Genomic DNA, 14387 nt, shown 5'->3' on the forward strand with positions numbered 1-14387 from the left:
GGCGCGATCATTGGCCATGCATGTTAGCGCCGACAACCGGCCAAGGACCTCCAAGAAACCTTCCGTAGCATGACCGTCGTTTCAGTTTCAGACGTGATATGCGCTTCGGCAATGTTGATTGAACTTGAAATGAAGACGGGTCTTTATATGGTCAAGTCACGCTATACCGATGTGTATCTAGATCCGAGATGTGAGTATAATTGGCCCGAGGGGTAGGGTCAAAACATGGTAGCCCGCAGAGTCTAGGATAAAATTGTCACTTCACTATTTGCAAGACCCATTTCTTGAAAGAATTAGCGAGCACTAGCTACTTATACTGCTACCTAGTCTATCCGTGCCTCTGGAAGATTAATGGTCCATGGCATCCTCCAAAATAGCCGCTGTCTCTTCACAATCACACCTTCGCGCCCAGTCCAGTGCTGTAAGGCCTTCATCATCTTTTGCATGGGCATCGGCTCCTTTAGACAGTAAGAGCCGAACCAGGTCGGCTTTTGATGAAATGGCCGCCCTCATTAGCGGAAGATTCGAGGTTTCATCGGCGGGATTGACATTAGCACCTTGCTCCAGGACAAGGTGAATCATCTCCATTTGATTCTCTGTGATAACACCTGTTATGGCGGAGTGAAGAGGTGTAGAGCCATCGACACCCCTGTTGATATCTGCTCCATGAGAGAGCAAGAAGCGAGCGGTCTCCACCTGATTTTCACTGACTGCCCAGTACAAGGCAGACAACCCAACAGAATCAGTCACCTCCAAGGTAGCGTCGTATGAGAGAAGAAGTAATTTCACAATATCAAGATACCCCTTCATGGCAGCTAAGATCAATGGTCTCTTGTCCCGGACTCTATCGTTTCCGTTAGGGTTCGCCCCATTCGCAAGGAGCGTTTGAACGGCTCCAAGGTCCTCGAGGACAACGGCTTCCATCAAAGCTGAGAATCTGTTGGCGTTGAGAGTCTCAATATCGGCCTGGCGCCGCTGGAGGACTTGAACTCCCCAACCTGAGTGGCATTTTGCTGCAATGGTGAAGGCGTACTGGATGAGGGGCGGGCATTCTCCTCCCAGCTCTATCAATCGCACAAGAAACATGTACAAAAGAGCGTTGAATCCTCTCTGACGTGCCCAAGAATAGCATAAAACATCTGATGTATCCGTGGTTCCGCGTTCAAAATCCAGATGGTCTAATGTGAGCCATTCTTGCATAGCGCGCACGCCAGCCATAGTCTCTTCTGTACCATGGCTTGCCCCAGATGGTGAAGCCAAGTCGTGATCAAGATTGATACTATCGAGATTGAGCTGCACCCAGTCCATACCTGGCCTATTTATCGAAATATTCCATGCCATCCATCCCAGCTGTTTGGAAAAAGTGTCCCACCATTGTTGATTCACTTGAGACTGGGACAAGTTCACTTTTCGTGACTTAAGAAAACTAGTTCGAGGATCTGAATCGAGCAAATTGGTCACGTACTTGAACCCCTCTAGTTGTGCAACCTTGTCGTTTGTCAACAGTGCTCGACGGCAGAGATTTCCGAATTCGTAGACGGAAAATTCAAATTCAACGCCCACAGAGCGCTGACAGATCCATTCCACAAGGCGAAATGCTTGTGCCCAGTCATTGTTTTGAACGAATTTGTCCGTGCGGTTTCTGAGACTGATGAAATCGGCTGCCAAAGAGGGCAATATATGATTATGCTCAAGAGCAGGAACTATGCACAGCAATGCGTCTTCTCTGGAGCCTAGATTGCAACCCTCAAAGCAGTGCACCAGCTCGTTGATACGCGTATTCACGGCCACATAAGTGCCCTGAAGTCCCACGCTCATATCAACATCTCCGCCAAGCTCGGTAAGTTGACTGAAAACATTATGAAGCAAACGGATATAGATGTCCTGAGCTGCCATTGTTTCCAAGTCGTTCTCTCTCTTGACAACCAAGATATCCCTGCCGTGTGCAAGACCATTAGACTCCAATCCAAAAAGACGGCGTGAAGAGTCAATCGTCGTTAATGAGACCATTCTTGCTTCTGTTTGCCGATATATCCATTTACAAAAGTAGAGATACGTCGTCTCTTTTTCTGCCTGGGCTTCGTCAAGCCCAACAAGACGACTAAGTGGTCGACGCCATTCTTTCTTTGACTTGTAGAGGGACCAAGTCCAAAGACCCAGAATGGCCTCGAGCTCATTGGGATTTATCCACCATCTGAGGGCATCACCGCATCTCACGAGGTTGATGATATATGTGGTTCTTGATGGAGTTACCGACTTCGTGGATACTGACTTGCATTCAAAGGCGAGCGGGAATTCGAAAGACTTGCCGAAATCAATTCCCCAGCTCGACATCAGGTCCATCGTAGCCTCGATGGTTCTAGCCAGGCTGTAGGCTATTATGCGAATTGGCATGCCTTCCCATGCAACGCTCAAGCCGTCTTCTGAGCAGGAAGTAAGCTGGGCCAAGCGGGCTCTAGTCTCAATCAGTCTTTTAGCCAAGGAGGCCTCCGTATTCCCTGTTCCCGTAAGCGATGAGTTGTCTGGCGTGTCCAGAGGAGACGAAATCAGGCCAAAACACCGAACATCCTCTAGATAAAATGCAAAGCAATCCAACTCTTGATTTTTATGAGATGTGATCTCTCGGTCATTTTTCAATTTGTCCTCATCTGGGGCCATTCGCTCTGTCCTAAGACACGTTCGCAAGATAGACATGAGGAGTGTGGCTCCCAACGAGGCAAGAATGACGGAGGCGTGAAGTGCACGGAGTCCAATAAATTGAATGATAAATCCAAACATTGTAGAGAGAACAGTCAAGTAGATATTTAAATCTTGAACCTTAAAATTTTGGTCGCGAACCGATTTGATATATTGCAGGTTTTTCGTCATTGTAGAGTTCATACCCTCTTCCACGGCCATAAATGCACCAAATACCTGGTCACCGACATTTTGGTTACCGGGTTGAAGCCAGTATAATTTACTCGGTTTCGTGGGCTCGATGGAGTATTCCTTCGAAGATCGCTCGATGACGATCGCAGAAGAAAACATGCCAATGAACAAGAAAGCCGACCCAATAATAAAGAAAGGAAAAGCGTAGCTTGGCACAGCCTTTCCGTCCTTCTTGAAGTCGCTCGGAAAGATGAATACCGTAATCATAGCATAAACAATGACGCCTAGCAAAATGAGCGATTGCTATCGATAAGCGTCTCGAAGCCGGAGCGACTGACCTATCTGCAGGGCAGTACCGAGCACAACAGTACAGATGAACCAAACTTCATTCCTCCTCTTGATACCTTTGTTTAAAGAAAGATTCGGGATCTGACACCAGTCTTCAAGCGAACGATCTGTCCCTTTGATCGACCACGCGCCTTTCGTTATTGCATCAAGCAAAGTCCCATATTCCACGGACCGTTCCCCAGATATGGAATCTTCATTCTCCCATGCCACGATTTCTAGGACCTTTGGTCGGCCGAAGACTCTTGAAATGCCACTATCGTTGAAGAGCTCGGCGGTGGACTCTGAAACACATGAAAGGAGTTCGCTTTCGGCCTCTGCAGGTCCTTCCTGTGCACGTCCGACAAATGCACGGAGAGAAGATCCACCGCAGACTCGAATGAGGGATACGACGGTTGTCAAGACTCCAAGCGGCGAGAGTGCGAAAATCACATTATCAACGAGGCTGATGGATTCTGAGAGGAACTGTTTGGTGAGTCGTTCGCCGAATAAAGTAATCAAAGGTGCCTGTAATGAATCTACGCATCAGTATCAGTTCCAAACTGGTGGTTTGCACGCGAGTATGCGCAACTCACCAAGTCCGTCGCAAGGTTATTGGTAAAGTCGTCCCAATCATCAGCTAACACGAAAGGCACCAAAGAAAGTACAATCAACGAAGTTAAATGCATCGTAACTTAGCATCATATCATAAGTTCATTAGCGTCAGAACATGGGAATAGCACCTATTTATTAAGAGCCACAGTCACAACGAACCTCCGCCAATCCTTCGTGGAAAGGAGGGTGGCCAGTGCGTCCTTGTCCTTATGAAGCGCCTCATTCAGTAATCATAGCAAATCAAGTCGCCACATATAAACTTTCGATGCTATTATTGTCTAGAGTTGAAACCACTAAAGTACTAGCCGGGTGCCTATAAGCGCCGCACTGGTGAGATGTCACTGCGCTAGTCGCGGCCCGCATAGGGAGCGGCACGGGCGGTGGGTCTAGATTATCCTCTACTTCTGGCGACAAGTCATGGATCGCTGTTTGTATCTGTACCTCCAGTCCGAGGGAAACTTCATTTTTCAACACTTGGGATTGCAGTGTGCGAGGTATTGCGCTCTACAGCCATGATGCACGCAGTGATATCTCTTCAAAATATAGCCGCGCGGTGCTAACAGTATTTTTGGTCGTAAAGGTGCCATATTGGTGAGCATCGTTGGTTTGAGCCTGAGCATGGATATTCATAGATCTCGTGGTATGAAAACCCGTCGCGAAATAATAAGCATAGACTTGGACCTTTCCAACATTTGAACGAGGATATGTAGCGGAGAAAATGGTCTTCATCTCCATCCTCCCATGTACATCTATCAGCCACATTCCAATTCACCACCTCGAAGAGTCGGTATAAATACCCTAGAGGCCAGCTGCGTAATTTTGGGGATCAATCCCGAGCTGGAGCAGCTGGGTAACTAGCAGAATACCCGGCGATGGACCCGTGAAGATTGAGTAATTACCAATGGCGTTGAAATGCCACAGATCAACCATCGTGCCTTCCAATGGCGCACAAGTGGCCATATCAAGGACACCCCAGTAGAGCCTTGAAGGAAAACCGACTTGACCTTCTGTCATATCTCAACGAGGCACCGGACCGGGGCCAATTATAGGGGCCCGCGATAACCCCGAGGGTAAGCACACAGGTGTTGTTCTGGAGTGTTCTATAAAAGAGAGCCTTGGCCGGCAGCTCAATTGTGTTTTCACTGGTGATGAAGTGGTCATGACTTCTCTTGTTGTGGTGGAAGGTCATTTGTTCAGCATGATGGGAACAGCAGGCGGCCGGCCTATATTTGAGCGCTGGATCCAGTCTGATGAGTTTGTGTGCATAGCTCAAATGACTTTGAACTAGAAGCGTGAATCATGAAACTGCGAAGAGCGAGAGATGCATTGTGATACAAGCATTCCTAAACGAGATGATGAGGAGTAAGTAGTATAATATGACTCTATAAATATCTCACATGTTGCTACTTTGGATTACGATATATGATCGTGTTTTAAGCATCACAGATCGATATGACATTTGGATCGAGGAAGGGTATTCCCTTGGTGTCAGTTTCTGACATGTTGTCCTACAAGATGTGGAAAATAGTTCGAATATTGCCAAACATTTCATGGGATGACCGGGAGGCGTTTATCCACAAGGCCAGATATAATTAAGGACATGTTCTCAGTTACCGCCCAGAGATGAAAGGGTGCATTTAAAAAGACCATTGACTTGGAAATGGGCTTTGCCTTCGAGCCCCATTGTTGATTGAAAGCAAATCGCGCCACCAACGCCGTTTCAATGAAAAATTCGAGAACCGATGTCTGTTCATCGCAAACCGAAAGATGATAATCAAGGATCCGACAAAATCGCAAATTAGAAAATGCTGTTCACGATGTTGGAGCCAACTGTAGCACCGGCACCGAAGATCGCTAAACACAGATTTAGACCATCGATCTTTCATCATTATAGGGGATTACGTACCGGCATTGCCCAACTTCTTGCCGAACTTCTTACCGCCCTGCTCAAACTTGCTCTTTTGAGCCGGGTCGTTCGGGTCCGCGGAAGCTCCACTCTGGCTAACATCCAAAGGCATGTTTCCGTAGTTAGATTGAGGAGGCACGGCTCCGGGACCCTTCTCTTCAATGACAATCACGTAGGCTCTGGGGAAAATACCCTCCATGCCGGTACGCTCGTTGCGACCGCGCCACCCTATAAACGTATCAGCTTTGATGTTAACTTAACCATGCGCGTGAAACTCACAGTCCTCGTTCATGTGCTCGATGATTTGAACGCGATCATTCGGCGTCAGCGCCAAGTCGCCGGGGTCAGTAGGGGTATAGGCATACAAGGCCGTGGCGAGACCAAGGATCGGCGGGACCTGGGGGTAGGCCGGCGGGGCCTGGGGAGGTGGGGAGGCGTATTGGTTGTGCAACGGAGCTTTCTCATTAAACGAGGCATTGGACATCTGCGCAGTAGGAGGCGAATATGGAGACTGGACAGGCTGAACGGGCACGGGCGAGGGCAGAGGCTGCAGTGGTGAAGTCTGTCGAGGCTGCTGGCGAGCCGCGGCTACGCGAGTGTCGGCCTCGTCGGGCAAATGCGCAAGAATGGAGTTAAGCTGGGAAGAGGTAATGACAGAGGTGTCGACTAGGAACTCCAGCTCCTGTTCACATCTTGGTTAGGAACTTGGAAACCTTCAGGTACCGTGAGAAGACCTACGTTCCGGACAATGCGGAGCGACCGGGCGGTCATGGCGGAGGTGAGCTCGTTCGCCATATCGAATGGAAGGTCTCGCGAGGGAAGCTTTTCAATGATGAATAGAGGTTGGCAAAGGTAGGATCTGGCTCAAAGAGGGTGTAGAGGGAGAGACAAGGAAGTATTTGAGACAGGGGAAACCGGCGACTTGGCGGAGGTGGAATTCGGCCCTGGTGCCTGGCGCATTCAAGTCGCATAGCCCCAATCTCCATTTCATGCCCTGTTCCCACCACCAATGCCTGTTAATTGAATTGATAGAAAAAAAAGGGAACGATTACACTCAGTCCCCAGGAAAAGGCATAACAAGCACAATAACATCGCGAAAGACTATTTCCTTCAAGTATAAAGCTGATGTATTACGATTACTTATGTTACCCCGCACACTGGTTGAAATAAATTATATTACCGTATATTTCTGAAAGATCGTGACGCAGCTCAGAATCTACTATTTAACCTCCCTCCTCCACCTTCTTCTCTCTGCAGGCAATAGGAATTGCCCACACCAGAGGAAATCTGTGCGCGAGAGAAACTTGCCTTGGATAAAGATAACTATCAATTTTGAGTAAATATTAAGAGAAATGAGGGACAATGGTTGTCCAACTCATGACATCTAAACTTTCGCAGGCATAGAAGAGAAACAGTAAAAGATGAGACCAGTCAAGCCAATCCGCGGGATGATATACACAAACATATGTAGCTCCCACCTTGCCCCAGTTTAGCAGTAACAGTCCCGATGATAGTAGTACCAAGCAGAATCACAAATGGCGAGTAAATTGAAATGAGAATGAAGGTTCTTCATATGAACTGAGTGATTGTATTGGGAAACCTCAGCTCCAGCAATCAAATGAAGCCCAGTAAATAGAGAACTTGTTATTTAGAAGACAGGTGCCACGCCAGTCTTCTATTCCCCTTAAGGTCGGAATGCGATAGAATCGTCCGGGAGACAAAAGCAACAGACCATATCTACTACGACGCTGTCTCGTGAGTGAAGATGGACAGCTGGGCTTAAGAATCAGAAGATTCCTACCAAAAATTTACAAAAGTGTCTCCTATTTCGGCCCTGGACATGACCTTGGCTTTCAGCACAGCCTACAAGCTAGCAGATTACCTCCAGAAATAAATCAAGGGAGAGAGCCCGTACCTTTCGGCTTCACTTGCGCAATACAATGAGCAAATACGGCCTATGATTGTGGATGGGCAGTATCTGGCGCCCGGCCAGCCGTATATTACCAAACAGGAGACCGCTTGGGGCTTCTGGGTTATGAGGGTCCTCATCCGGTCACTATCATATCCCAGAATCACCTTCATTGTCGTCAAGTTCTTTGGAAAGATTCTCCATTTGGAACCTCAAGCAGCGTATTACTTCCGAGTTGAGGACATTTGTTTTAAAGAGGTGTCAGTATGGAAGGAAGAGGATACTGATAACCAGAGTTAAGGAGTGGAGATCATTCCTTATGAACCGGCCTTAATGATTTCGTAAATAATTGATACTGTGGAACTTGACTACTAGCAGTTGATGAAGATCTATCCCATTGCGTCACATCTTTTACCTTCTTGGACCTTCTTCGCCATATCTAGGAGGTTTAGCTAATTACCATTAAAGGCACACGCGGTAAGCCGTAATTTTGGGCAGAGGCATATGCATACCTCTTGAATAACCGAACTTCAGGCTCTACAACAATGGAGGTATGGGCTTTTTGAAAGGTAAAGCGAATCGAACATTTGAAAGCATTGTCCTGAAACAAGGAGATTCATTAAAAGAATCATAAACGCTACAATACAATTCCCAGGTCCCGGATCCCTAAGCATGCTGCAATTTGCTGTTGCTCCGATCAGAAGGAACTTGAGGTATACATCGTCGAGCAATCGTGATAACGCATACTATCGCACAAGAGATCATCAGGAACTCGGCGGAAGGAAACAAGCGAGCACGATTGAAATCGTTGTCGTCTGGCAGAGTTGACGTTTCCTCGTATATTTTTTCCGTCGCAGCCAACAATTGGGACTCTGCCTGTGCCGCTTCAATCGAAGACCGACAAGCAGGAACAATGCCGGCTTCGCAAAGAGAAAGCTCCTTTTCTCGGTCATCCTTCCCGTGCAAGGCTATTCCTTGTTGCCCAAGGGTCGGCAGTCTTTCATTCAATTCCGGATTATATTTGGCTTGTCGAGATTGAGCAGATGAAAACGGAGACTCGGTATCGATTCCCTGGGAGGATAATTGGCCATGGACGCTGGGTTGTGAATTGGCAGAGCTCAAGGGTGCTGCGATTGCGGCCTGCGATGCGACGAGAAGTAGGAAAGGGACTATGGACCGGAGAAACATGGCTGCTACGAACTGAGCACTGCAGTTTCGACGTTCGCAAGAGAGAGGTGAAAGGCAAGAGAATTCCCAAGATCTACTGATATTTCAGCAAAAGAGGAAACATTTGTCTTATAACCTTGCCACAGCCTGGTTGGCATTATCTTGTGGATGACGAGGACTCAGGCCAAGGTTCAAAATCGAGTGGGACCCAATGTGGAGCAATGTAAGCAGGTGGCATGAGAGCCTGGCCAGAAACGTACTGGGATACTATCAAAACACATCGGTCAGCGCCGGAGATAAGAGGCTGGTATCCGAGCTGCTGACAAAAACCAAACGGAGCCCTGGCGGATATCCTTGGCGCTGACTTGGCGCCCTTGAGTCTCGTTTATCAATTCTAAGCCACGCTCCAGCGGTAGGCAACATAGTTTCTCCTTCGCCTGAGCTATTGAAGGTTTCTTGTCAAATGTGTAGCTGTTCACTTTATTTATCTGGCCTAGATTTATCGATGTGCTTGATTCCATTTAGCCTATTGAAAATATTTTGCAAGCAAGGCGTGAGTACAGTAAATAGTTCAATTATCTCTGATGTATGAGAGTCGGTCTCAATTCCCTGCCTAATTCATCATTCTATTTTGCGGTGATGCTAAGCCTCTCGGAAATCCAAATAAAGACACAGTGGAGATCAGCATTATCGAAGCTACTTCCCGTAGAGGTGAGATTGTCTATTTCGTGAAAAAGTGGGGGAAATAAAGCAACAGGTGTATTTGAATTCTAATTGGCTGAATCACACCTGATCTGAAAGTTCAAACACTCTCTTTCCCCACCACTCTTGTCACAGCTATACCATCCTTTGATCGATAGATTAGCATCTTGCATGAAGAAATCTTGATGGAACCCAGACATACCTTTCCGAAGTCAGTGTCAAACTCAGACACACTGGTCTCATACACGAGGTTAGGGTTTGGTGTAAGCGAGCCAACGTCCAGCTTCTTGACTAGCTCTCTTTTTTGCCTAGTCGTTGCCTGAACCCACTCCAAATACTCAGGTGCGCCAGGCATGATCACATTATCAGCAAGAAGCACGGATTTCCCGGGAACAAGGACGTCCAACTCCTCAAGTAACCACAAGTCTGGTTGATACAGTTTTTGCCAATGATCAATGAAAATCATCTCCACCTGGGCGATTTCCTTGCGATCACCAACAAGCTCCCGCAATACCTCGTCGCTAGCACCGACAAGGACGCGGACAGTATCACGTAATCCAGCAAGGTCAACGAGCTGATTAGCAACAGCCGCCGCTTCGGGATTCTTCTCGATACTTAAAAATCGCTTTCCTCCGTTGGCTCTGATCGCGTCGCCGAAAAGAATGGCCGAGTAGCCCACATAACCGCCCAGCTCGATCATCACTGACGGCTTGCGCTCGGCGATAAGATTGGTCACGAATGCACCTTTGACAGAACCAACATTGATGAGAGGGTTGAACTTTGTGTGATATTCATCAATAGCTGAAACGACTTTTTGCGGGCTTCCTCGCAGTTGCTTGATATCGGGTCGGCTGTGGATGTAATGAAGGAGGTCGACCTCGCGTCCATCCTAATCATAGTTAGGAAGAAAGATCCATTATTTACAGATAGTATATGGGCATACCAGAGCAAATGTCTTCTGGCCTAAGGAATGGGCAGGCGGTGCGTTTGGTCGGTTGGACATTGTCTCTTATGTATCGCCTGCGGGTTGGTAAGAAACGAAATATGATGTAACTGTTTATGTGGATGACTCTGCTTATTCTCGTTGTATCCTACTGATTTCAATCGGTAATCCTGAGATTCTTATACTTCTTCAGGGCCAACCATGTCGCTCGGGGTTTCTGGAGATACTGCCGTTTAGGGTTCTCGGAGATATGCAACCCAAAACGGCAATCGCGGATCCGAGCTCAACCTTACCTTTCCGTTCGGAGATAGCGATCCCCCGAGCTGTACCCTGAAGATCATCACGCATCAGAATAAAAGGGAATTGCGCGTATGTAAAGTCCAAAATGGAAGTAATCGCCCCTTATTTGACTGCTGCCTGCTCATATTGAATGTGTTACAAGCCATTTGCAGCTCGGATCTTGTCCAGCAGCACCATGATCCGCATTATCTCTTGCAGGGGTATGATAGAGCTCTCCTTTCTCTTTGCCAGTAAGTCTTCGCCTATGGCATCTTGTTCATACCAGAATCCCCAGCCCTTCGTATGAGATTCTCTCCTTTCCTCATGCTCTCCTTTCTTCCGGATCATAAAGAACTGCGGCTTCGATCCAGCGACACCTCCGATAGATACACTTCCATCTGAACCCTCAATATGACAGAACTCAGATGCGGATCGGAAACGGTAGCTCCCGGTACAAATAGCTTGAGCATCTAGTGCCCGATAGTTTAAGATGACGCTGGTCAGTTCATCAACCCCATTGGAGAAGCTCATGCTGGACACCACTTCTGGCTCTTCGGTCCTTTTCGGGGGTGTGGCTTGCATCTGACGGTCCAAAATCATAGCAGCGCAAGTAAGGGGGTAGATACCGATGTCAAGAAGTGCACCGGCGCCAAGCATAGGATCTGCAGAGCGAGATGTAGGAGGTAGACTTGAGATGGGCGAGTCCAACCCGAAATCAACGAACACCCTCGATATGCTACCTATCACTTTTTCCACGTGAAGTAGGTTCTGTAGTTCAGCAACAATTGGAAAAAAATCGTGTCCAAACAGCTAGACTACATTAGTTTGGCTTGGATCAAAATGCCAGGGTAGAGAGGAAGTGACTGCATACCTTCCACCAAGAGGACCCCATTTACTGGGCCGCTCGCATGAGGATCCACGTGCCAAAAATTACTGAAAGAAATGGAACAACAGGTCAAGTTTCAAGATATCATCGGCCCGAATCCGACTTTCGTGGGCCAGTCTGGTACATTCCCGAAAGAAAGTGGCGTGGCCTCAATCTGCTCGGGAGTCATGATATCTCCGCCATGCGTGAGGTACTTGGCATGCCTCAAGCAGTCCTGGGCTCGTATCTCGGTTTCCCGATTTGGAAGTAAGTCGCACACCATTCAAGAATTTGAATCGAATCTTCCTGTTCAGTGCTAAAAGCTGTCGAACGAAACAGTGCTCTTTTCCTCTACCTAAGTTTCCCCGTTTCTTATGAGTCTGGGCTTGATCAGATTCTTCGCTTCGTGGCCCACATAGAAATATATAGTCCAACCAAGACCATCCGCGTACATTACGATTCAGCTGACATAAAGGGGCCACCAGTCACACTACACATTGCGGAAACTATCGATGGCACCTATAAGGAGACAACCCTTCGGAAGACTTACGAGGACCCTTACACATCGGTATTGAAGGAAATTTACGCAGCCGTCGTAGAGGGCAAGAATATCAAAACCACCGCCAAGGATGCAAGGAAAGATCTTGAGATTTTTGGCATGATTATGAGATCTGAATTACCTACCATCGATGATAATGTTAGCGAGACATAGAATGTGCTGGTGGATTGTGTTTAGTACGTTTGTTTTGCATGTATTCCGACTCAGCCTCACTGCGGGGCAGTCGGGGACCCAAACGGGACTGGTGATCAGGCCTTCAACAACATAGGAATCGATGTGACTCAAGATGACTGAAGAGAGACTCTAATGGATCAATTGCACCCATAGTGGCCTTTAGGGTATCGCTTTTGAGGGTTGAGTGCAATGGCCCTAGGGGTATGACATCAAGTGGGTCGGTGAGATCACAGCGCTATAACTATGATTTCATCTGAAGTATGGCTGATCGTTGAATGGAACGAGATACTGTAGACCCAGGAAACTAGTAGGGAAAAGAAAGCGACTTGAAGGAGATGCAGTTGAGTGCAACACTTAGTTAGAATGTCTGAGGACAGGGTTCATTGAGTGTTGAGGCAAAACGAATGTGGCAACATCGCAGGGTGCCCGAATCGCACCATAACTTTTGACATCACCCCCAACTCATACCCATTCAGTTAACACCATGAAAAGAGGCGGAATCACTCGTGGAGTTAAGAAAAACCATACTCCTTAGCTTCAAAATACAAATAACGACGGAGATAAGTGAACAAACCGAGCATTAGTGAGAAATGCCACTAATCCCAAACAGGTTAGCGTCTGACTCCCCTCCCTCGAGAAGCTTCTGTGCCGCCAGTATAAATTGCATCTTCAACCGCACGCGAGCATCGTCATACCCCACAACCCCCTCCAACCACCACACCCTCTAATCACCCTCCAACAACTCATACAAAATGGAAGACTGGAACTCCGTCACCAAAATCGGCAGCAAGACCCGCGGCGGCGCCGGTGGCCCCCGCGAGACCGTTGTCAAGGGCAAGAGCGCTTTGAACGCCGCCCAGCGTTCCGGCGGTATCCTCGCCACTGAGAAGAAGTACACTACCGGCAACGTCGTATGTTAACCCTTTTCAAACAATTCCATCTATACGGCGCACTAACTCTCCATTACAGTCCGCGAAGTCGGGTGCCCCCGAGGGCCAGCACTTGACCAAGGTCGACCGCAGCGACGACATCATCAAGCCTAAGACCGTTGGCTACGCCGTCGCCGATGCGATCAAGCGCCGCCGTACCGAGGAGGGCTACAAGATGACGCAAAAGGAGCTCGCCACAAAGTGCAACACCACCATGACCATCATCCAGGACTTCGAGCGGGGCACCGCAACACCCGACCAGAAGGTTCTCGCCTCCATGGAGCGTGTGCTCAACATCAAGCTTCGTGGCACCGACATTGGCGCTGAGAAGTTCCCCAAGAAGAAATAAGAAAATAAAGAGCGGGTGAGCCCACGGCTTTGATTTTCTTGGGATGAGACCGGGACAAATCGAAGTTTTCTTGCTTTTCTGGTTATTTCTGATGAATGATATGTCCTTTTTTTTTCCCACGAGATGAAACGAGCTGTCTTTTTTGGGTTTCCTTTTCTGATGGTCGGATTAGCGCTGGCCTTGCATGGAAATGGGCTTAGAGAAAATTTTCATAAAAATGTATAAATGAGATACCTCGAATTCAACTGGATTTATTCCGCTTCAGGACAAACATTAAGCTCTTCTGAAGATGTCGCTATGGACATCCCGGACTTTTCGGGGTCCAAGATTCTACCCAGCCTGGGGCTTGTTATAAAATCAGTATTAGAATGCTGCATATCTTCCTTGTGAAATATGACGGCGTGGGTTAACAAGCTACGTAGAGACGGTCGGTTAGAGCAGCACCGAATGACCCTCTTCGCCGCTTGGAAGTAGATGCCGAGTTGAAGATCCCCAACTTTAGTCACTCATGTCTTGCACATGGCGTGCCTTTGCATCCGATCCAGCTTCCAAGTGCGGTCACCAACCTATAGGGCCTAAAATGCCTAGCTCGGGCCTGATCTACAAATAAAAAGCCTAGTACTCTGACCAATGGTTAAAGTTTTGCAAAGCTTCGTATTGTCTATGTCGTGATATGCATATCCTCCGCGGTACCCTAGGGTAGCCCAGGGTGGCTTCACACGCACCTCAGCAGGAACTCATATCTGGCGAACCCAGAATGTGAAGCAAGCCATCTTTTATTAAACCAAATCAATAAAA

The 14387-nt window shown here is 47.8% G+C and overlaps 6 protein-coding genes across 6 annotated transcripts; 2 read left to right on the plus strand and 4 right to left on the minus strand.

Moving 5' to 3' along the window:
- Positions 1-348: 348 nt before the first annotated feature.
- N7443_007637 (ankyrin repeat domain-containing protein) lies at positions 349-3881 on the minus strand (the record flags this gene model as incomplete). The annotated part of the gene is made up of 3 exons (XM_056887693.1): positions 349-3152; positions 3207-3720; positions 3789-3881. 3 exons carry the CDS (start codon positions 3879-3881, stop codon positions 349-351), a joined length of 3411 nt encoding a protein of 1136 aa, XP_056739384.1.
- A 1724-nt stretch (positions 3882-5605) lies between these two features.
- N7443_007638 (SH3 domain-containing protein) lies at positions 5606-6508 on the minus strand (the record flags this gene model as incomplete). The annotated part of the gene is made up of 4 exons (XM_056887694.1): positions 5606-5661; positions 5714-5941; positions 5993-6395; positions 6452-6508. The coding sequence occupies 4 exons, from the start codon at positions 6506-6508 to the stop codon at positions 5606-5608; spliced, it is 744 nt and encodes a 247-aa protein (XP_056739385.1).
- Positions 6509-9591: 3083 nt separating this feature from the next.
- Positions 9592-10494, minus strand: N7443_007639 (O-methyltransferase; the record flags this gene model as incomplete). Its single annotated transcript, XM_056887695.1, has 3 exons — positions 9592-9636; positions 9694-10380; positions 10435-10494. The coding sequence occupies 3 exons, from the start codon at positions 10492-10494 to the stop codon at positions 9592-9594; spliced, it is 792 nt and encodes a 263-aa protein (XP_056739386.1).
- Positions 10495-10869: 375 nt separating this feature from the next.
- N7443_007640 (uncharacterized protein) lies at positions 10870-11370 on the minus strand (the record flags this gene model as incomplete). The annotated part of the gene is made up of 1 exon (XM_056887696.1): positions 10870-11370. One exon carries the CDS (start codon positions 11368-11370, stop codon positions 10870-10872), a length of 501 nt encoding a protein of 166 aa, XP_056739387.1.
- A 285-nt stretch (positions 11371-11655) lies between these two features.
- On the plus strand, positions 11656-12290 carry N7443_007641 (uncharacterized protein; the record flags this gene model as incomplete). The annotated part of the gene is made up of 2 exons (XM_056887697.1): positions 11656-11845; positions 11893-12290. 2 exons carry the CDS (start codon positions 11656-11658, stop codon positions 12288-12290), a joined length of 588 nt encoding a protein of 195 aa, XP_056739388.1.
- Positions 12291-13063: 773 nt separating this feature from the next.
- On the plus strand, positions 13064-13589 carry mbf1 (multiprotein-bridging factor 1; the record flags this gene model as incomplete). The annotated part of the gene is made up of 2 exons (XM_056887698.1): positions 13064-13222; positions 13281-13589. 2 exons carry the CDS (start codon positions 13064-13066, stop codon positions 13587-13589), a joined length of 468 nt encoding a protein of 155 aa, XP_056739389.1.
- Positions 13590-14387: the final 798 nt, after the last annotated feature.

The sequence above is a fragment of the Penicillium atrosanguineum genome (assembly GCF_028827265.1).
Source record: "Penicillium atrosanguineum strain IBT 20685 chromosome Unknown utg000006l_segment0_segment0, whole genome shotgun sequence".
Lineage (NCBI taxonomy): Eukaryota > Fungi > Ascomycota > Eurotiomycetes > Eurotiales > Aspergillaceae > Penicillium > Penicillium atrosanguineum.